Raw genomic sequence first — 22,957 nt, 5'->3', positions numbered from 1 at the left:
AAGCCATTTTGTTAATAATCCTGAAAGTAGAGCCTCCATGCATGCATGCATAATCTATTATCATTGCATATGTATCTTTTACTCTTTTCACGTCAATGGTAAGATCAAAAGAGTGATCATTATGACTTTAACCTGAAATTCCCACTTAATCTAATCATGAATCTTCCTTCTGTATATTCATGATATACACATTTCCTCATTTACCATTATGGGGTTGATCATTTGGTTTGCTTAAATTTTTGAACTTGGACCACCCTGAACATAATCCCACTAATTCACTAAGCAGGATTGGATTGATTCAGAATTTGAGTAAAATGGATAAAATTTGAAGATTATATACATAAATCAAATGTTATGTACAACATTTAAATAAATATTTAACATAATGAAATCATCAACAAATGAAATGAAGTGTGTTGTTCTTTTTGGAGAAAGAAAAAGTCATCTATTTTTGTTTCAAAAGTTTCCATTTTCTATAGTCTCAAGTATCAAAACCTATAAAAAAGTTGTGAACAACTAACAAATGTGGAATTTCTTAGTTAGTGAGGTAATGACTGATGAGAGTAATTCATTAATGTCAAAAATATCAGGCTATTATATTATAGGTCTGCAAAAGAAGCAGCTCTTAAATAAGAACAAAAATTATTAGTATATTGCAATTAGTAGGGTATTAGGTAGCAGTTTATGAATTCTTTTAAAATATAATTGTTCATTTGAATTTTTTTTTATATTAAATCATTTAAAATTAACATGAATTTTATCTTGTAGTTGAATTCAACATTTTTGGCCTAGTTTTTCCATTTTATTGTCTAACTTAAAGGGTCAATTCAATTATTATGCTCTAAAATTGATTCAATTGTTGAAAAAAAAACTTGAATTGACACTTTGATGTAGTGGTGGCCGTTTCACCACAAAAAGGTAGGGGACACCCCTTTACCCAAATAGCTAGCTCCTAAGTCCTATATACCTAAACCAAAAAATAATAAGAATAAAGTATTATTTTTGTCCCTAACGTTTGGAGTAAGTCCTATTTGTGTTCCTAACGTTTAAATCGTCCTATTTGTATCTCTAACGTTTATAAAAGTGATTCAATGTTATTCTACTATCAATTATACTAACAAATCAGATTATATTTTTCAATTATTCTTACTTGGATGTATTCATTCTCAATTAAGTCTCACTTGGATGTGTTCGATTTTAATATTATACCCACTATTTGTGTTTAGATTCAATTATGTTCCTAGAAAAGTGAATTATGTAAATGTTGTAGGAATTAATTTTAAAATGAGCTATTTTTCGGAGTGGATCATCGATTCTATCCCAGATATTTGAATTTTAACTTCAATAAGAGATTTTTAAAACTCAAACTAAAGCGTTCATGATGTGTAATTGATGGGAGGATAACATTGAATCACTTTTACAAACGTTAGGGATACAAATAGGACGATTTAAACGTTAGGGACACAAATAGGATTTATCTCAAACGTTGGGGACAAAAACGATACTTTACTCAAATAATAAATAAAAAAAAGTTAAAAAACTTTAATTTGACCAAGAGTCAATATGTGATAAACCATTTAGAGACAAGTTTGGAGATTACAATCTTTCATGCTCTTATTTATAAAGTCATTTTGCATCACCATATCCGCTTCACACACCTATTATAAAATAATACCAACACATAACAAACATTTTGTGATGAAGTTTCAAATTTTGCTGACTATATGAAGGCTTGTTACAGGAATAATAATGTTCACAAGAAAAGGGTTGCAACACATGTCTTGCATATACAAATATGAGTTAGAGAAAGGGTTGCTATCAAAACTTTGGTCAAGACAAGGGGTTTGTGTGTCAGGAAAAAATAGATGGGTGAGCTAATTTATTTATAATGTCCCTTGTCTTCTTATCACTTTTGTCTCTATTTTGATTAACTTGTCAACTTCAAACCATTTGTGTAAAAGTTACAGTTGTCTTTCTTTATTAAAGAGAATTATGATAAAGATGACATTTAGTAGTATTTATATATAGATTTACAGATAGATTGGACAATCATATAATATGAAACAATCATCTTGAATTACATTTTACACCATAAATATTGTACTAAATGAGCAATTTGATCCCTTAAAAGATACAGATACACATGATATGAATTAATAATTAGTCCTTCAAAGAATTTTGACATTAATTTAATTAGTTGCCAAAAAATATGTGTCATACTCATATATGATTTTAATTCTTGAAATGTGCTTTGTAATATCAAGTAAGCCCATAGAAAGAAAACATTAAGTATATGTTATATATGTGCATCTTATATGAGATACAAAATAATGTTGAATATCTTTTTATAGACTAAATAAATGTCACATACATATTTAATAAAAAAAATAAATTGACATCATATGTAATTTTTCAAATGACCAAATTGATGTCACAAATGATACCGACAAACATTTTTAGTTTAGTCTAAATATTATTATTATGTAGTTATTTACGTGAAAATATTTTTATATGAAAATAATAATAGCTAAAATATTAACTAATTAACTAATACTATACTAAATATGTTAATTCATCCATCAGTTATTATTTTTACGTAAAAATATGATAGCTTGTTATTAGTATAACACACAATCTATGTTTGTCACTTTGTCTTGTAGCCGGGTAGCTAGGTTGGTGCATGTGGTAGATTCATACCAAATTTTACGGTAAAAATTTATGTGCAGTTAATTTTTTATGAAATTATAATTAAAAGTCGTTAAATATGTTGATAAATTTAATTAAATTATTATTTAATAATTTTTAATTATTAATTTTATATGAAGTTAATTGCATCTAAATTTTTACTAAACGAAGTTAGAAAGGGAGTGAAAGAGCAGTTATTGTTCCATGGAGACAAAGAACACATGGTGGCTGCAAACAGATCTTGGCTCAACGCAAGCATAACTCTTGTTAGGTACTGCCTTTGCATCAAACGTGTGATGTTACATTTATACAACTTACATGCTTATATATTATTTATATACTATACCCTACTTATATATTACTTGTTTATTTCTTTACATTTTTTCCCTTATTTTTTAGTGTGATTGTTTAATTAGGTGGGTCATGCTTCACACAATTAATCTTACCTAATTTACTTTCTATCCTCTCACAACTTTTTTTTGTTATTTTTTATTTTCCATTGTTGTTAGTTGGAAAGAGAATCTAAGAACTTAAGAAGTAATTTATATTCTTATAGAAAAAATTTTAAGTGTATCTGAAATATTAGTATTTTAATTGTTTTAATTATTAATTTTAATTAATATATATTATATATATTCTTTATAATTCATATCAACGGTTAAAATAACTAGAATATTAGTGTTTTAAATATACTAAAAACTCTTCCTTACAAAATTTCCATGAAGCTCTTTTGGCTTTGAATTTTATGATGGGATTCTACATGATAAGTAGTTACTGCTATTTGGAACAAACTGTTGAATATATATAAAATGAAAATCCAAAAAAGGATTATTAGTTGCTCTTAATTTCTATAAACTGATGTCATCAAATTTTGCAACTTGATTATTACTCTCCTAATTTAATAATGGATTATATTTGGAACACATACTACTTTTTTTAGTTGATCATTAACATTTATGTGAAAGATATTTTTATCATTATTTCAATTGAAGAATAAAATAAAATAAAATAGAAAAAAAATTGTTAATATACATGGATAACAAATACATATATATATAGAGAGAGGTATATACTAGTTACATTTACAACTAAGAAGTTTAAATGTATTATTTAGATGTGCAACTAGGGTAATATATAAAAAAATAAGAAAAGTAAATATATACTAGTCAAATAGAAAATTAATGTTATGTAATTTTGATAAACTTAAGTTTCTTCAATTACTTTTCAATTACTTTAATTTAACATTGGCAAGTTGACTTAACTTTTCAATCAAGGTCCTTAATTTCAGATTAAACTATTACTCAACCATTTGGGGAATTACATTATATCTAAGAGGAAAAAATTGGCCATCCTATTCCTATAGATTAAAATTCATTAAATTATTAAGCTAGGCATATATGATCCCTTTTAAAATGCTGGCATGCATATGAACAGCAATATTGTACAAATATTTGAACCTAAAGAGCTTTGTACACCTAATTCATTGTTCTTTAGAGATTCTGACTTCTGACTTTCACTATAAAATTATTTTTTGTAAACATGTGGAAGATATATATGAGTTTTAATTTTTTTTTATTAAAGATAGTAAAATTAAAATTACAAAAATAATTATAAATTTAAATAAATAAATAACTCAATCATCTATTTTGAATCAACACAAGTTTGTTTAATTTTAAAATAATATTATAAATTTTCTGCATTTTTCAAAAATTTGAATCCAAAATATTTTATTTGCGAAATAATTATGCTGATGATCACTCTAAATTTTAGAAAATTTAGACTTTTTCATAAGTATTTAGTTCTGAAAACTTCATATTATTCCAGAAAAGCCCATATAATTGGGGAATATATTTAACAAGAAAAAGTAAGCTATTAGAATTTTATCTTATTTAAGAATTAAGAATATAACTAAAAATAGGCTGTCGATCCCCCTTCTTTTTTTAATTGGGAAAATTATAAGAATCTAAAGATTTTTTCTTGTCCAATAGATGATTTCATCAATTACAAATAATATATCATATAAGGAAAAAACAGAAAAAAAAAAAACTTATATAAACAAGCTAGAAAAGATGTTCCTAGAAAAATAAATATAAAAGGAGTAGTCGTAAAAAAAAAAAAATCATAAATTCATGGTGTTTATTAGTTGATTAAATTAATAGATTGTGTAGAAGAAAAAGGAAGGAAATCATATCATTTATGTAGGTGGAATAATTACGAATGGAATGCATATTCTTGAAGAGAAATCTTCCTAGGGAGAATAATATAATAGACATAGTGGTGGGTCTATGTCCAACTGGATTTTGTAATTATTGAGGTTACAATGTTACTTGATGTGCCCCATACAGTAATCCTATGCACTTCCCACATGAACATAGTACTAAACCTCCAAACATGATATGAAACATATAAACACACAAATTTTTAATTTCTATAAAATTCAAAGACACGATATATATAAAATATGAAATAATTTTTAAATAAATTGTAATAATATTTTAATATTTTATTTATATTAAAAGATAAATTAATTTTTTAACTATTTTAATATTTTTTATTATATAAAATATTTAACATATTTTTTTAATAAATAATAATATATATAATTTTTAAATTTATTTTAAAAATACATATTAAAAATAAGATTAAATACACTATCATGTAATATTATTTGGATATATCTAAATATTTTTGAAAATTATTTTTTAATTTTTTATTAAAATATAATTAGACATAAAAATACGTTATGTCCCAAAAACATGTACGATAAGTTAGTAAAGTGTTTTGTGCTTCCTAAATATTAATATTAATATTAAATAATCATATAGTTATAGCATGGTAGTTTAGTTTCCACAGCAAGAAGTGAAAAGAAAAGTTGGGAAGAGGAAAATAACAATGCTTCCAAAATGTTATTATATCAAAGTGGATTACAATGAAGCATGGCCCTACATAATTTTAAACCATGTAATGTATGTTTAATTGTTTATACTTTGATGATTGGAATTTCTTTTTTTCCTTCTGGCTATAGCTACTTTCTTTTGATAGATCATATGGATCCTTTAAAATGAATGGTGGGGTTTTATCTCTTTTTCTTCCTAAGATTTGGGTTTTGATTTAATTAAATTTACAGCCACCTTATCTCTATCTAGACTTTCAATTTTCCGGCGCTAGAAAGTAACACTATTTAGTATTTATTTATATTAGGGTTAATAAATATTGTTTTATTCTCTCTTGAAAATAATGAACGAAACATTATTATTAGTTTTATTAACAAATATTATAGCTTTGTATTTTTTTAAGTATGGAAATAAAGTTTTTCTCAAAAATTATTTTAAAATTTTATATTATTCTCATTTCTCAAATGAATGAATGAAATGCTTAATTTTTGAATTAATCTTTAAAAATTTGTGAATACGAGTATAATTCGGTATTATAAAGATGTAGGATATCAATGGGGTAGGACAGGGTGGGAGCAGGGATGTCTCCCTACTCTCTATCTCCGTCCTTAAATTTGCTTTCCATTTTCGTTTTCATTTCCTGTCATAGGAGAATATTGTTCTCCATTTTCATTTCTCACGAGGTCCCATTTTTTGTGGGGACCACATTCCCCATTTATTTGATAGGTCTAATTAATTATTGATTTTTACATGATTAGAACTGCAAGTATTCATCATATACAAAAACAACAAGATTTTATACAAAAGTCTAAATGACATGATGATGACTTCTTTCGAAATGATGCAGTAGGGGGATACAACGACGAGCCAAAGAACAAAACAGTGAACGAGGTGAGAAACGCGGCAACAAAGACGAGAATGGACATGACGGCAGAGTTACGAAAAGAAACGCCGCAAATAGAAAGCATGACGCAGTGAAGGGTGATGGCACGGTGAGGTGTGACGATGCGGTGAGAAGAGAAAGTGGCGAGAGAGTGGCTGTATGGACAGCATTAGAGATATCTGAATTGAAGAATGGTTATGTAAATGAAGATGAGAAGTTTTGGGTTTCTAGATATATATGTGTATACGTGTGAGAAATGACTAAAAAAACATATACGAGAAATAAACTATTAAGGATAATTTAGTAAATTTATAAATTTTGAAAAATAGCGAGCACGGGGCGAGAATTCTGCGCCTGCCTCAAAAAAAATTTATCCTCCATTTCTATCCCTGCAAAAAAAATTTTCTATCGTCGAATTCTCATTCTAAATAATCTCCGCAGAAATTCTCGCATGTTGAAAACTTTTGCCATCCCTAGTATAACTTCTCTTATTCACTTTGAATATTAGAAATGATTATTTTTTAACTTGTGATTTGAATTACAACCGAAATATTATTCTTAGATCTATCAAATTCAATAAATGGATAATGTATAATGAATAGTTATCTTGGTCAAGTATATTTCAAATTGCATTAAAAATAAATTATACCCAAGGAACTAATTATTAACTCACGAATTTAATAACTTGATGGGGGAATGCAATGCGTGTACGATAATTTTTCACCAATGAAAACGACCAATCGATAGAACTCAATGGATGGGTTTCATTGAGTTGATGATTATAGCATATGAAGTTATCAATTTGAATGAAAGGGAAAGCTTCAAGCTTCTATACATCATTATCTTTCTACCACTTTTAGCTTCTATTTATGTTGCTGTATATTTTTTCTTCTCTCTTTTCTTTGGTAATTTTATTTTATATTTTTCATTTTTTCTTGAGTAAAAATAAATAACTATATAAATAAGCAATTAAACAAATAGATAAAGAGTACAAGTCAACAAGTTGTGCTTACATCATCAACACATTATTTAAGAACCATAAATATGTTGGATCACTGATAAAGCTGTTTTGAGAAACAGAGAAAGACAACGGTTTAGAAAATATTAATAAAATTATATTTATCCATAAATAGTAGCTACAACTTTGCAAATATAGCATTTTGCAAATTACTATTTTCTCATTAAACCAAAATTCTTCATCATCACCCTATAATGATTCTTAATTAACCCTAAATGCAAGAAATCCAAAGATCTAAACTACAAGGGCATTTTGTGTGTTTGATCACCACCTAATTAAGATTAACTTAATAATATAATAATAAACAATAATATAAAAATCAGGTTAATATAATAATATCCTTGCAATGATGGTCAAACCAATTATGCTTTTGATAGTAGTTTTTAATCAAATTGCCACTTTGTTTAGTACCATTTCTTGTTGATTCTCACTTTCTTTAATTTCATTATTATTAATATTATGATTATTATATATTTTGGTGGTTAAGGTATATAGCCGACATTCAATTTTTTTTTATGCTCCCATTACAAACCTTTATAATTTCTTAAAAACCATTGATTCCAATCACACAGGAATCTTTTAACACCATGCGCACATTAGCCATTACCCCTCTGTAACAATGAATGGCCCACTCTTCCTTCTAGTACTTTTGACCCCTGCCAATCTTCTCTTACTATGGACTCTTCTCCACCCTAGACCACAGAATATTTTGCAATACTTGGGTCATAATTAGTGTCACTTTATGTTAGATTAATTGCACTCCACCTCCTTGAATTTTCCATCATTTGCATATTAGTCCAACTTACATAGTCTCTTAAACCTTAAACTATATTACATCTTGTCCTTCAAGCATTTTTTAATTGCAACCTTGACATTTTTTTTGGTTGCATTTTTTTTAACCTACACACTTTAGAAAAGAGTAAAGATCACGGCAAAAAAATCTCAAATAATTATGTTATATATATATATATATATATATATATATATATATATATATATATATATATATATATAGACACTAAAAATCAATTAATAAAATATATTAAAAAATAAAACAATATATATTTATTTATAAATACTCCGTGATTAATTTGATGATTATTTTTTATATGTATATAATATTTTTTATTTACAATATGGCATAAACTTAAAAATAAAATGAATATCTAAATGGTTTAATTATTTTATTGATTTTTATAATTTTACTAAATTTTTAATTAGATATCTATACTTTAAAAATTTAGTACTGATTTTATATGCGACAAAAAGTGCCTTTAAATTTTAAAGGTAAATTATATCGCACCGTTATAAGACCAGCTATGATACGGAGTGTTGAGTGACTAAAGGGGAGCACGAACATAAGTTGAGTGTGGCAGAGATGAAGATATTGAGATGGATGAGTAGTCATACGCGATTGGATAAAATAAGGAACGAAGATATAAGGGAGAGAGTTGGAGTAGCACTCATTGTGAAAAAGATGGTTGAATCGCGTCTCAGGTGGTTTGGACATGTGAGAAGAAGACCAATAGACCATCCAGTCAGGAGGAGGGTGGATGAGATGGAAGATGGACAAGAGGCGAAAGGCAGAGGAAGACCTAAGAAGACCATCCATGAGGTAGTCAAACGAGATCTACATGTAAACGGTCTCTCTATAGACATGATACATGATAGAGCACAATGACGTCGTTTGATTCATGTAGCTGACCCCACTTAGTGGGACAAGACTTTGTTGTTGTTATTGTTGTTATTTGTTGTTGTACTAAATTTTTAATTAGATTTTTATACTTTTTTTCCTTTTAATTGCGTCTTTATATTACTTTTAATTTTGTAATTAGATTTTTTGTATGTCAAAAATATTAAAATAAATAAAATATTTTTTCTAAAATACATGCCATTAAAGATTTAATTAAATTGTCAATGAACTATAACTCAAATGATATAATCTTCTCATACTCATCTAGAAATTGCGGATTCAAGTGATTCGGTAAAACTAGAAGAAGTAACAAAATAACAAAACCTATCTAAATTGTTTAAGAAATCCTAGTTCCACGGTGGAGTGAAAAGTGTTTGGATCCAGCCTAAAGAAAGAGCAGTGAGCATGGCATATTACTACTTGTGATGAAACTGGGAAATAGAAAAAGAGAAGTGTGCAATGGCATTTTTACCCTTATTTCCCTGTTTCAATGTTAGAAATGTTTGTGTGTGTGTCTGTGTCTCACACTCACGGTTTCACCAGAACCATTTCTTCTCACATCTTTTCTTCTGACTCTCTCTTTATCTTTTTCTCTGTCACTCATAAGTCCGTATTTCTGCAGTGCCACAGTTCACAGTTGTGAGTACCCCATCTTTAAACACTCAATGGTGTGGTCTTTTTCAACTCTTGCAAAAGAGCATAACACCAAAACACAAGTTAAATAAACAGCAGAAAAAAGTTAATTAATAATTAATAATAATAACAATAATGAAAACATTTTTCTTTTCTTCTTCCAAAAATAGCCTTCTTTTTTATATAATCTTGGAATTTTTGTTTGCTTTTGGTTAAACCTTCCCCACCAGATGATGAGATAATCATGATCCATACTCAAATGCTGCACACCAAACTGGGAGAGAGAGAGAGAAAATAAAAAATAAAAAATAAAAAATAAAAATTGAAGTTATTATGAGCATTTGCAAGGTGGTGATGGGAACCCTTTCTCTTTGAGATTTTTTTTTTGTTCCAAACTTGATGCTTCTTTTGGGTGTTCAGAGCTGAGTGAGGCAGAAAGTGTTTGTTATTGGAAAAAGAACAAAACTTTGGTATCCTCATTCTCTCAACAAACAAAAATTTGTTGTCTCAGTGAGTGAGATTGCCAAAATGACAACTGGTTCTGATTCAGCTTCTTGTGCTGTTGTGTGAGTGATTATTACCATTACCCCCCACCCAAATGCCCCTGCTACTCTCCCAACCTCTCCCTTTTCATCATCATATACATAAAAAGCCACACTCTGACTGCTGCACCAACATAGATAACAACAACATCAACAACAACAACCTTGGACCACTACCACAGTGTCTGATTTGAGCTGGTTTGTTGAGATATGAAGTGGATTGCATTCAAAGTTCTAGTCTTTGTTTGGTTCTGTTGAAGGGAAACATCATAAAGCATCAAACTTTATGAGTTTTTGGAGCTGGATTGCTGGCAGAATTTCTGGGTCTGCTTCAGTTTTTTCTTTTGTGGTTAAGCAATTTGAAGATTCATGGTGGGGTGCTTTTGGTGGTGCTGTTTTTTGGAATGTTCTGCTGAAAGCTGGAGCCTTCTTAGATTTGAATCTTCAAGTGAGTTTGTGAAGAAGATAAAGAGAGGTTGCTGAATTTGGCAAAAGGAAAGAAGATGTCTGTGAATAAAAGAATTTCAGGATCAAATGGGAGGTTGCAACCAAGCATGAAGTCATGGAAGGTCAATGAGCCTCTAAATGGGTCTAATTCTCCTCATAGGACAACATGGAGGAGGAAGCCCTTGCTCCTTTTGATTGTTTTTGGTGTTATCATAGCAAGTTTCGGGCTTTTCTTGAGTTTCAAGAATAGTGAGTATTTGATGAGCAAGGAGAAAGAAGCTGCTTGTGAAGAGAGTTCAAGAATCTTGCTACAAAGATACAACATTAGCAGGAAGCAGCTTCATGCTTTGGCTTCCCTATTCTCTGGATCAGATCAGGTGATAACATGCACTTAGCTACTCTTCTGTATTTAATTTTCTTGGTTTCTAGCTTGGAAGCTGGAAAATATGGTTGTTGAGGACAGCTACTTCTGCTTAGAACATTGAATTAGCTGGCTGCTTCTGTACAAACTGTTCTTTCTTTTAGTTTAGTGTTATTCTCATTGAATTTTTGACTTGTTCAATTATAACTTTGAGCTGAAGTAAAAAATTGTCAAATAATGAGAACATAAACTATTGTCTTCTGATGCTTTTGCCACAAGATATGAATGAGAGGTAAACAAAGTGGTGCTCTTTGTCCTGTGTCTTATTACTAGTATGTAATGCAGATTTTCTCCAACTGTATTGATGAAAGAAGACTACAAATGCTGTTAAACAGTGGCATAGCCTGCAATCCACAGTTAGTTTGTTGTCCAGAGAATCAGGAGTTACAAAAGAAGCATAGATGTTTTGCAGACACTGTAGAACCTATAGAACAATGCCCAATTCTCGAGGATTATGTCCGGACAAGGATTCAATTATCATTTCCATTTAAAAAATACGTATTGTTGGCATCACACTCTCTACTTTCGTCCAATTTGGTTGATTTTCTGTTCTGTGGAAAGGTAGAGTCTTTACCAAAGCTGAGGAACATATATATATAAAGTTTAGTAGTTACTGTGTCAATTCTTTGCAAAATAGTTAGTAGTTAGTACCTTTGAATTCTAGCTGAATTACCATTCCCATTTCAAACTGCTCAACCTGTTAAAGGGTTCATGAGCATTAGGCTTTTCTTGTGTATCATTTCCTGAAAAATTGCTGAGATGGTGGATGCTGGGTTAGAAACTAAACGATTACGAACTTGAACACATAATCAGATAATTCCCTAAATTGCCTAACCAAACCTTAACATTCTTATTAGATTTTTAGGAGCATTTTGTGCCATTTGTTTTACATTTCCATAACATTATTATGTAAAGGCATATCTTTAGAAAGCAGAGAATTTTAATTAAAGTTGATTCAAGTAGAGCCTTTGCCGCCGTAGTTGTAGACAGATTGCATTTTAGCTTGAGCAGTAACTGAGAAAGCATGAAGTTGATACTTGACACATCCTTATATGAAACAGTTACATCCACAATATAATAATATTGCTCTTTTATTTTGATTCTTCAGAACATGTTGCAGTCATGGGAACTGCATGTCTCGGCAATTATGGACTATACAAGTTCATTAAATTTGGTTAAAGAGTACTGGTGGGTCCTTGTAGGAATTATAATATCATGCAATTTGTCTGGATTCTGTTTACTAAGAATTCAAAAGCAGAAGCTAGTTGAGGGACATCAAGTTGGTCATCAAAAGCAGCTGCGAGATTTATCCCGGAACCCTTTAAAGAGTGTTGGGACTTGGAGGAAATGGTCACTAGCTATATTCTTGTCACTTGGAATACTTTTTTCCATTTGGTTATTCTGTGACTTATACACCGACTTTAAGCAGACAAGAGAAGAAATGCTTACCAATATGTGTGACGAGCGTGCCCGTATGCTTCAAGATCAGTTTAATGTCAGCATGAACCATGTTCATGCACTGGCTGTTCTTGTTTCGACATTTCACCATGGTAAACATCCATCTGCAATTGACCAGGTAGAGTTCATGACATCCATCTCTTATGCTTATTCTTAGTCCATTCCATGTAGAATTAATCATGGTCCAATGTCAAATACTTTACAGTGTTTTTAGTCATAGCTTTTTGACTGTGTAAGGAAATCTAGCCGAAGTACTTGTGTGATAGTGTAGTAATGATGGAAATTTGTAAGTCATATATGTAAACTAGTGGGGAGGCATAGTAGCTCCTTCCCTTGTAGTTTTGAATACATACATATCAATTAAAGATAGCATAACCTTGGAGTTCCGGTTTTACTGCAGAAAATTTTTGGAGAATATACTGAGACTACTGCATTTGAGAGACCACTTACTAGTGGTGTTGCTTATGCTAAGAAAGTTCTCCACTCTGATAGGGCTGAGTTTGAGAAGCAGCATGGGTGGACTATTAAGAAAATGGAAACAGAGAATGAAGCACTAGTCCAAGATTGTATTCCAGAAAAATTGGATCCGGCGCCCATTCAGGATGAATATGCACCGGTGATTTTTGCTCAAGAAACGGTTTCTCATATTGTGTCTATTGACATGATGTCAGGGAAGGTGTGCCTCTTTTTTATGTTTCTATTGCCTCCAAATAATCCTCATTTTCTAGTACATTCATGTTAATGCTCTTATCATAAGTGTTTCTGTACTAGACAGAAAACTTTCATGGGAAAATTTCAATCAGAAGGATCTTAACTTTTGTCCTTTATTATTATTATTGTTGTTGTTGTTATATAGGAGGACCGTGAGAATATCTTGCGAGCAAGGGCAACAGGAAAGGGGGTTCTGACATCCCCTTTTAAACTTCTAAAATCAAATCACCTTGGTGTTGTACTTACATTTGCTGTTTATAACAGCAATGTTCCTGCAGATGCTACACCAAAGCAGCGAATCGAAGCTACTGTGGGGTAATTTTATCTAATTATAGCTTTACATAACCTTGAACCATGTATATTTCCTCTTAATATGAAAAGAAATTGATCACAAACTCAGTAATGTGTGTATTGGTACTTCTTTATTGGAAGGTACCTGGGTGCTTCATATGATGTTCGATCACTGGTGGACAAGCTTCTCCACCAACTTGCAAGCAAGCAAATAATTGTTGTAAATGTTTATGATACAACCAACGCATCTGCACCGATTACAATGTATGGTACTGATGTTGCTGATACTGGACTACTACGTATAAACAGTCTAGATTTTGGGGATCCACTTCGAAAACATGAAATGCACTGCAGGTTTTTCTTTCACTTAAAAGTGTCTTATGTCCAAAGAGTTGGTATCACATATCAACACAGGTCCTAATATCTTTACTTTTTAACTTTTCCTTTTTTATTTTAGGTTCAAGCAGAGGCCTCCTCTACCCTGGAAAGCAATCAATTACTCGGTTGGCATATTTCTCATTGTTTTGCTTATTGGTTATATATATTATGTAGCCATAAAACGAATAGAAAAGGTGGAGGATGACACTCAAAAAATGGCGGAGCTGAAAGTTCGTGCTGAAGCTGCAGATGTTGCAAAATCTCAGGTGCTATATATTTCTTGGATTGTTGCTTTCTGTCATGCAAAGTAATATTTGAGTGATGGTTAGAATATTGTGATTTCTCAAAAGCAGATTCAACATCAGAATTCTTTGTTATAAATTATATAATATTTTTGCTTTTACAAGTTAGATTAATATTTTTATCTTAACCTCGAAGGATTGTGTCCACTTTTGCAGTTTCTTGCAACAGTTTCTCATGAGATCAGGACTCCAATGAATGGTGTTTTAGGTAACTGAAAACATTTGATGTTATCATAGGAAACCTGTTCTTGTCAATAGTATGTGATATCAAGTGTTTAAAATCATTTCCCAGGTATGCTGCAAATGTTGATGGACACTGAACTTGATGAAAACCAGATGGATTATGCCCAAACTGCGCATAAGAGTGGTAAGGATCTTATATCAGTGATAAATGAGGTTCTTGATCAGGCTAAGATTGAGGCACGCAAGCTTGAACTTGAAGCTGTAGCTTTTGATCCACATGCTATTCTAGAGGAAGTTCTATCACTTTTCTCGGGAAAAGCTAAAGAAAAAGGAATTGAGGTGAGATCCTTTCTTTCAGCTACCTTAATTCTATATCTCTCATAACATGGGTAATAAGCCTTACATAAATCTTTGTTCTCAATTTGGGGCGAATACAGTTGGCTGTTTATGCATCCAATGAAGTACCCAAAGTTGTCATTGGTGATCCTAAACGGTTCTGGCAAATAATTACTAATCTTGTTGGCAATTCACTCAAGGTTTGTGATGTTACACCTTGTATATTTCCTTTTGATCCATTGTATACTTCCCACATGTTCTTGAAATAACTCTCAATTTTTGATGGAACATTTTCTCTCTTGGAAGTCACACAATGATAGTGATTGATCCATGCAACGGACAGACATCACAATGATATATAAACACTCTTAACGTTTAATAAACAATTTATTAAATCATCTTTGTTAATTAGTTTACTTGATACATTTCAGTTCACTCATGATAAAGGACATGTGTTTGTCTCGATTCATCTGGCAAATGAAGTGAAGAACCCACTTCACAGCATGGATGCAGTGCTGAGGGAAGGCTTAGAGTTGGATCATGATTTGTCAGACAATACATATAATACATTAAGTGGGTTCGCTGTAGGAAACCGATGGAAAAGCTGGGCCAACTTTAAAAAGTTAAATAGTATGGATTTGATGGAAGAGCCTGAATTGATTCAATTACTAGTAACAGTTGAGGATACAGGTATAGGAATTCCTATTGATGCGCAAAGCCGTATATTCACACCTTTTATGCAGGCCGATAGTTCGACCTCTCGAACATATGGTGGAACTGGAATAGGACTGAGCATTAGTAAATGTCTTGTTGAGCTCATGAGAGGAGAAATTGGTTTTGTTAGTGAGCCTGGAACTGGCAGTACTTTTACATTTACTGCAACTTTCAGAAAAGGAGAAACCACATCTTTGGATGCAAAGTGGCAGAATTTCAGTACATTTGATTCACAGTTGCAAGGGTTGAGAGCATTAGTGGTAGATAGAAGAAAAATCCGAGCTGAGGTCACAAGATATTATCTACAGAGGTTGGGGATGTCGGTGGATGTTATGTCAAGTTTGAAATCTGCATGTTCTTGTCTAACTGGTTCTTCCAACATGAGGTATATGTGCACATTGAAACATAATAATTTTCCTATTTAATCCAAGGCATTCCTTAATGATATTAGATCACTCTAAAACACTTCGAATTAGCTGTTTCTCTAAATTTAAAGGTAGCTGCTTCTAAGTTCTATTGCTGCCTTAGAATGTTTTTCTTTACTAGTCATTTACTAATTAAACAGATGATATTACAGTATATATTTGACAAGCAAAATCATAGTATGTTTTGCATGTTGAACTGTTCTCATATATTATTGTTCATAACAAAATGCACTATCTGGTTTGTCTGGAGAAAAGCTTTTGTCAAGTCGTCGAGATAATGTTCATTCCATCAAAATGGATTATAGATTCTCTTCTAGTTTAGGTTAATTTATTCATTTACTTGTTGCAAGTGCACATAGTTTGATTGTGTTTATTCCTTCAGAGTGTCAAAGCAGTTTGCGATGATTCTGATAGACAAGGATGCTTGGGATAAAGAAAGTAGCACCTTATACTCCATCAAGAAACAGAAAAAGAATGGCATCAATGGAGACCGAATAAACTTTCCAAAAGTTTTTCTCCTGGCCACACACCTTAGCCCGAACGAATGTGATGAGCTCAAGAAAAATGGTGTCATTGATGATATATTAATGAAGCCTTTTTGGCTCAGTGTTTTGGTTTGCTCCTATAGAGAATCCCTTGGAATTGAAAAAAGGCAAATAAATAGGAAGAAAGTATCCAAACTTGGGAATCTGTTATTACAGAAAAGAATTTTGGTGGTTGATGATAATGCAGTGAACAGAAAAGTTGCAGAAGGTGTTTTACAGAAATATGGGGCAACAGTTACTTGTGTTGAGGGTGGCAGGGCTGCTCTACAGATGCTTAAGCCCCCGCACAACTTCGATGCTTGTTTCATGGATCTCCAAATGCCAGAAATGGATGGGTAATTGATCTTTCTATTTTCACAATTCTCAGTTTGTTTCTCGCTTTTGAATGCAATGAATCTTCTATAGTTGCTCCCATAAGAACAGGTGACTGGTCTAGTAAGTCTACTTCTTTCCGGAGAAAAACGCATTTAACAAACCTGGATTGTAATTGACTGAAATCAAATTTAGGTTGTAACCTTGTTTTACTTATGGAAGATTTTAATGACCTACTGCTTAGACTATTCAAACCTGAATTAATTTTTCTCTAGGTCTCTACACTGTTGATAGTGATTAGAACGAAACTGCCTTATTCTGTGCTCATTTTGGAAAACTTCCTTATTTAGACATCTAAGTGGGAAATGGTATAGGGATATAGTCCTCTTGTCTGATTGCTATGTTTTTTCAGATTTGGTGGATGGCCAGCAAGTTTAATGCAAGAAATCTATTGAATTTTGAATGATTTTAGATAGGATGCTAGACCTCAGGATCTATGAATAAGGTGTGATTTATAAGTATTAATTTGATCTTGATTGGTGCAGTTTTGAAGTGACAAGGCAAATCCGCATCCTAGAGAACGACGTAAATGAGAAAATTGCATGTGGGGAAGCATCAGCTGAAATGTTTGGGGATATCTTTTATTGGCACATTCCAATACTAGCAATGACAGCTGATGTAACTCAGGCTTCAAATGAAGAGTGCAAAAAGTGTGGGATGGATGGCTATGTGTCAAAGCCGTTTGAGGAAGAGCAGCTCTACACGGCCATGGCACGCTTCTTCAAGCCTAGTTCATAGTGTGGAAGTATGTGATTGTGTTATTTGATTATTAGTGCAGGCACCCTGTTGACAACTATTGAGTAACCTCTGGCATGTATTATACATGCAATCCATGATTTACGACAAAATGTTGGTTTTCCATTGCATGAGATCTCAGCTGGATTAATTTCAGCTGTGTTTAATAGCTGGAGACACCACAGCTGATGTGTTTCTAAACATGACATCCATGCCAGCGTCGAAGCTGAATGTTTGAGGTTCTCCACTATGGCCTCGTTAGCAATGGTGCGTGCTTTATTCGGCATCTCTGTTGCCCTGTTTTGTTTTTTTCTATATTAGAAGTACATACCATACACATTTAAGCAAGTAGAATCTTTTTGGTCACTAAGATGCATCATTTAATTAGTTTTTGTTCTTCTTTCTCCTTATCAGGAAGCAGATTTGGAGTGCAATTATTTAACAAGAATCAGTTGTTTGGGGGAGGCTATGTTGCTTAGACTGGTGTGATTCATACTAATCATCACTCATTGCAGGACACGAGGAATTCAAGTGTTCAACAAGACATAACTGTAGATAACCGATTTTGTTCCTGCTGCTTATCTCATTTTTTTCTCTGTATATACTCATTTTGAGTAAGTAGGATAAGATAAAAATGCTATATTGCTATAGTGAGATATCATTTATTTAATCTTTGGGTCCAAGATGAAAGGAGATGGTAAACCTTTGAACCCTCAGGATTTTGTAAGTAACATGTAAAGCAAAGTTGTTATAGAATATAGGTAGAATCAAAGAATGTCTTGTTATGTATTATATAATATTGCAAGTGTTCCACTTACCCATAAGAAGTGCCAATCTAAGTCTTTTCCACAAGTATTTATCAAATGTTGATGCCATTCTTTACAGCTGTTTATGGATCTAAAATTAAGATGTATCAGATATAGCAGAACATGACCACTAACAGAATTTGAAATTCACCACTAAGGGGCAAGAAAAGAAAAAGGGGTTCTACAACACAAAAAATAAAGGTGGGGAAAAAGGTAAGATAAATAAATAATTATTTTGCCATTTAGAGGGGGAAAAGTAAAGTAAATCCTTGTTGAGTTGTAAGAGCATCTCACATTAGGAAAAGCTAAGAATATAGTAACACTTTCTTTGCCAGTTGGTGAAGCACATGACTATAGCATGTTTAGGAATATATTATTTTAGGGAAACAATAAGCACTTTGTTTTACAAAAATTGCTTCTAGAAGTTAGATTCTTAGCTTAACATCTTTTAATTATCGTTTTGTGGCAGCTCATTTCTAAATCTGAATGTGACCTGTGTAAGCAGCATAATTTGTCACTAATAATTTAACCACATGATCCTTTTCTATGAAATTTTTCATCACATTTTCACACCCTTATGGTGGGGCCCACATAAAATCTGATCCTGCTTGGAGCAGAGTGTCCACTTGCAATGGAATATGAACATTCCTTCTTAGCCGTTAGAAGCACACAGCACATGCCCATAACTTCCATTTCCCATTAACTTCACTATATAATATATATGCAACTAAAGTTCTAGTTTCTTGGCTATCCTAACCACTATCCAGAGTTCTTATCAGCTAGGCCTCAGTCTCCTCCAAAATGGAAACATTAATGGCCAAGTTAATGGTTCTGATTCTTTTCCAATCCATGATTGCACCAAAAAGGGGTAATCATATACATAAGTGTTCATGTGGTGTTAAAATATCCACCAATGTTTGTGTATATAAATGTTCATTTTTTTACCTAATTGCATTATATTATGATCACATGATGCAGTGTTTGCTGAATATGAGCAATGGTGCATAGCTGATCCGCAAAGCAGCGACGATGAGTTGCAGGCAGCGCTGAATTGGGCTTGTGGAAGTGGAGGTGCAGATTGTAGCAAAATCCAAGTGAACCAACCATGCTATTATCCAAACACTTTGAAAGACCATGCTTCCTATGCCTTCAACAGCTATTTTCAGAAGTTCAAGCACAGAGGTGGTTCTTGTTTCTTCAGAGGTGCTGCCATTACAACAGAAGCAGATCCTAGTAAGTTCTAAATTAAACTTATTCTAGATAACATATGCATTATACAATATTATAATAATGCTTTTTAAGTAGAACATATGCATGTTCACATTGGCACAGAGTGCAAAAGCAGATCTAGAAGAATAGAAGGCCATGTGACATTGTAAAAAGTTTAGGAATATTAAAATTGACTAAATGCTTGGTTATAAATAACATGTAAGCCATCAAAAGGAGGAAAAGGCCAAGTAACTTGGCAAACAAGTCAAGGAATCAATCCAAGCTAGTAACTGTTACTCCCTCCATTGTTAATTAAAGTGGTATATTAAAATAACCGATGAATCACGAGACAATTTGTCTCTAGATATATCAGTTTTTTCATGTACCAGTACCACTTTGTTCAAATAAACTACTATTTCAGAACAAAGTATAAGGAGTCCTTCTATTGAAAAAAATTGGGTAGATGATAACACAATAATATATATCCTTTGATTGCAGGTCATGGTTCTTGCCACTTTGACTTGATTCCCTAATTGGAACTGTCACTGAAGACTCAAAAATAGCTGCAGCAGAATCTACCGCTTAGATTTTATTTTTTCCTTTCTTGTCATTGAGGTTGTGTAAATTGTAATCCCCATCAAGCATTGTCCTCCTGCCTCTATTCTTAATTAATTGAGTTTAATCTCAGTCTAAGACTGAGAAAGTTATTAAATCTTATGCAGATTAGTGTCCAATCTCAGAGCTTAATGATATGTTGCAAAATAACATTTGAGATTTCATAGCCAGTATGCTGCTACATGAGAGTTTACTTTAAATATGGGGGAAATGAAAAGATTGAAAGAAAATAAGAGTACAGGGAAGCTTCACAAATAACAAGGATTCCCTTTGAATGATGAAAATCAGAACCATTTCAGCTTAGGAATAAATTAACATCAGTGCACATATATAATTACAAAACAAAAAAGGAAAATGATAGATCCGACAAGCCATATATAACAGCCATCTAGTCACCGAAAATGCCCTAAAACAAGCAACGGCAAAGAAAACACTTAGGTGTGGGTAAAGCGGAATAAAGAATCACAATCATCTGAATATTTAAAAGCATTAATATGGAAATGGAAAGATGATCGAGAAGATGGTAACAAAACACAAGTTAAAAAGAAAGAGATACAAACGACATTTTGTGATGTCTAACAAGAAGAATCTCACTTACTTTTATCCTTGTAATAGGCCTCTAGATATCATTTCACGAAGAAGTTTCTCCGCGTTATCATTTTCACCTCTTTCAAACAGAGCACGAACGATTATTTCGTAAGTCACAGCATTCGGTAAGCAACCATTGTCTTCCATTTTCGACAAGAAAGCCAATGCTTCATGAAGCAGTCCCTCTTTGCAAAGCCCATTGATCATAATGGTGCATGTCTTCACATCTGGACGATAGCCTTTAATGGAAAGATCTTGAAATATCTCTTTTGCATTTTGAAGTCTTCCACTTTTGCACAGGCCATCTATAAGTATGGTGTATGTATATATAGTTGGATCAATGCCACTCTCTTTCATTTGATTGAATAACATAAGTGCCTTGTCATGTTGTTTCATACTGAACAAAGCATCCAGCAAGGAATTGTAAGTGAATATGTCAGCATGTTGACCTCTATCATGCATCTTTTCAAGAAGCTCCACAGCACAAAGGATTCTCCCTGATTTTCCCAAGCCATCAATTAGAGTATTGTAAGTAAACATGTCGGGAACCAAGTTCTTGCAACGCATCTCTTCAAGGAGATTCAAGGCATCATTGACCATTTTACTTTTGCACAAGCCATTAATCATGATATTGTAACTGCGAACATTAGGAGACACACTACTTTGGGCCATTGTGTTGAATACATATTTTGCCTTATTTACCTGATTAACCAAACAATGCCCATCCATTAAGCTGTTATAAGTAACCACATCTGGTTTAACACCATGTTTTGTCATTACAGCCAACATGTTCTTAGCATCTTTGATCTTTCCTTCCTTGCATAGCCCATCGATCAAAGTACTATAGGTCTGAACATCTGGAGTAATGTTTTTGAGCATCATATGATTTAGTATATGAATGGCTTCCTTAAATTGACCCGCAAGGCACAATCCATAAATCAGAGTAGTGTAAGTGATAACATTTGGAGAAATTCCCATAGCAAGCATTTCAGAGTATAAATGAAAAGCGTCACTTACAAGTGTATCCTTGCAGAGGCTATCAATAATTGCGCTGTACATGACAACATTAGGAACAATCCCATACTGTGGGATCTTTCTCAACACTTGAATAGCAGCTGCTGTGTGTCCGGCCTTACAGAGTCCATTAACCAAGGTCCCATAGGTGACTTGATCAAACTGAAATCCATGTGCCCGCACTATGTCATGGAAGTGCAGTGCCTTTTCAACATTACCACAGAGACAGAGACCTTTCAGGATTGTTGTCAACGTTATGGTATCAGACTGAAAACCCATCCTGAAAATCTTGGCCAATACAGAGAAAGCAAGCGTCATACGACCCATGCCGCAACAACAATTGATTAAGATGTTCAAAGTAAAAAAGTCGGGAGCGATTCCCTTGGCTTGCAATTGCTGAAAAAGGGAAACGGCGGCGTGGAAATGCTTCGTCTTGGCAAGGGATCCCAAAATCTTGTTAAATTGGATGATGGGAGGAGTACGACGCATAGAGAGCATGCGAGTAAAGGAATCAACAGCATCGTCAACTTCAGCAAGGGATGGAGGCTCAGAATGAAAGTGAAGGCTTGTCCAGGAAGGAGGGAGAGTGGATAGTGGAACAAAATTAGGGATTTGACGAACAGAAACCCTAAACCTTGTTGCATGCAACATTTTTGATTCCTTCTGAATTCTGAGTAAGAGAAATTTGCTACTGCTTTTACATGTCTAGATTTTAATTCGTTTATTTTGAGGGTATTACTTTTTATAAGCTTGCTCACTCGCATAAATCAATACCTCATTAGTCATTGCAACCCTAATATGGTCCATTATCGTTTGTTTTTTTCAAGTTTCAAGTTAATTTCCAAATATATCAATTTAAATGATTTTTAAATAGCATGAAATTTAATAGAGATGTCTATAAGATCAAAATCTGCTTAATATACTAAAACTGGGTTTCTTCCAGCTAATAAAGGTGATGTGTCATTTTTTCGTGAGTCTGTTCTCCTTCCAAAACGAATAAAATTTTTCATCTATTCTAAATTATTTATTATAATTATATTATTATATTATATTTAATAT

At 32.4% G+C, this 22,957-nt stretch overlaps 3 protein-coding genes across 5 annotated transcripts; 2 read left to right on the top strand and 1 right to left on the bottom strand.

Annotated features, from left to right (window-relative positions):
* Positions 1 to 9,697: 9,697 nt before the first annotated feature.
* LOC112701736 (histidine kinase 2) lies at positions 9,698 to 18,530 on the top strand. Of its 2 annotated transcripts, XM_025752480.3 has the most exons (14): positions 9,698 to 11,172; positions 11,502 to 11,777; positions 12,325 to 12,792; positions 13,075 to 13,350; positions 13,531 to 13,700; positions 13,818 to 14,030; positions 14,134 to 14,320; positions 14,513 to 14,564; positions 14,649 to 14,878; positions 14,977 to 15,075; positions 15,307 to 15,974; positions 16,397 to 16,894; positions 17,417 to 17,933; positions 18,081 to 18,530. In XM_025752480.3, exons 1-13 carry the CDS (start codon positions 10,852 to 10,854, stop codon positions 17,667 to 17,669), a joined length of 3,711 nt encoding a protein of 1,236 aa, XP_025608265.1. In that variant the 5' UTR covers positions 9,698 to 10,851; the 3' UTR covers positions 17,670 to 17,933; positions 18,081 to 18,530. The 2 variants fall into 2 exon arrangements, with proteins under 2 accessions (XP_025608265.1, XP_025608266.1); XM_025752481.3 differs by lacking the exon at positions 11,502 to 11,777 and having other exon boundaries at positions 9,700 to 11,172.
* A 452-nt stretch (positions 18,531 to 18,982) lies between these two features.
* LOC112701737 (uncharacterized) lies at positions 18,983 to 22,672 on the bottom strand. 2 transcript variants are annotated; one of them, XM_025752483.3, is made up of 3 exons: positions 21,902 to 22,650; positions 20,895 to 21,790; positions 19,283 to 19,678 (listed from the first exon to the last, which is right to left on the bottom strand). In XM_025752483.3, the coding sequence occupies exons 1-2, from the start codon at positions 22,547 to 22,549 to the stop codon at positions 20,897 to 20,899; spliced, it is 1,542 nt and encodes a 513-aa protein (XP_025608268.1). In that variant the 5' UTR covers positions 22,550 to 22,650; the 3' UTR covers positions 19,283 to 19,678; positions 20,895 to 20,896. The 2 variants fall into 2 exon arrangements, with proteins under 2 accessions (XP_025608267.1, XP_025608268.1); XM_025752482.3 differs by having other exon boundaries at positions 18,983 to 19,678; positions 20,895 to 22,672.
* LOC112701741 (glucan endo-1,3-beta-glucosidase 4) lies at positions 19,201 to 20,466 on the top strand. Its single transcript, XM_025752486.2, has 3 exons — positions 19,201 to 19,340; positions 19,451 to 19,705; positions 20,180 to 20,466. The coding sequence occupies exons 1-3, from the start codon at positions 19,274 to 19,276 to the stop codon at positions 20,212 to 20,214; spliced, it is 357 nt and encodes a 118-aa protein (XP_025608271.1). The 5' UTR covers positions 19,201 to 19,273; the 3' UTR covers positions 20,215 to 20,466.
* Positions 22,673 to 22,957: the final 285 nt, after the last annotated feature.

The sequence above is a fragment of the Arachis hypogaea genome, chromosome 7 (genome assembly GCF_003086295.3).
Source record: "Arachis hypogaea cultivar Tifrunner chromosome 7, arahy.Tifrunner.gnm2.J5K5, whole genome shotgun sequence".
NCBI classification, from domain to species: Eukaryota; Viridiplantae; Streptophyta; class Magnoliopsida; order Fabales; family Fabaceae; genus Arachis; species Arachis hypogaea.
Note: the sequence above shows the minus strand (reverse complement) of the source record. Positions and strands in the feature narration are given on the sequence as shown.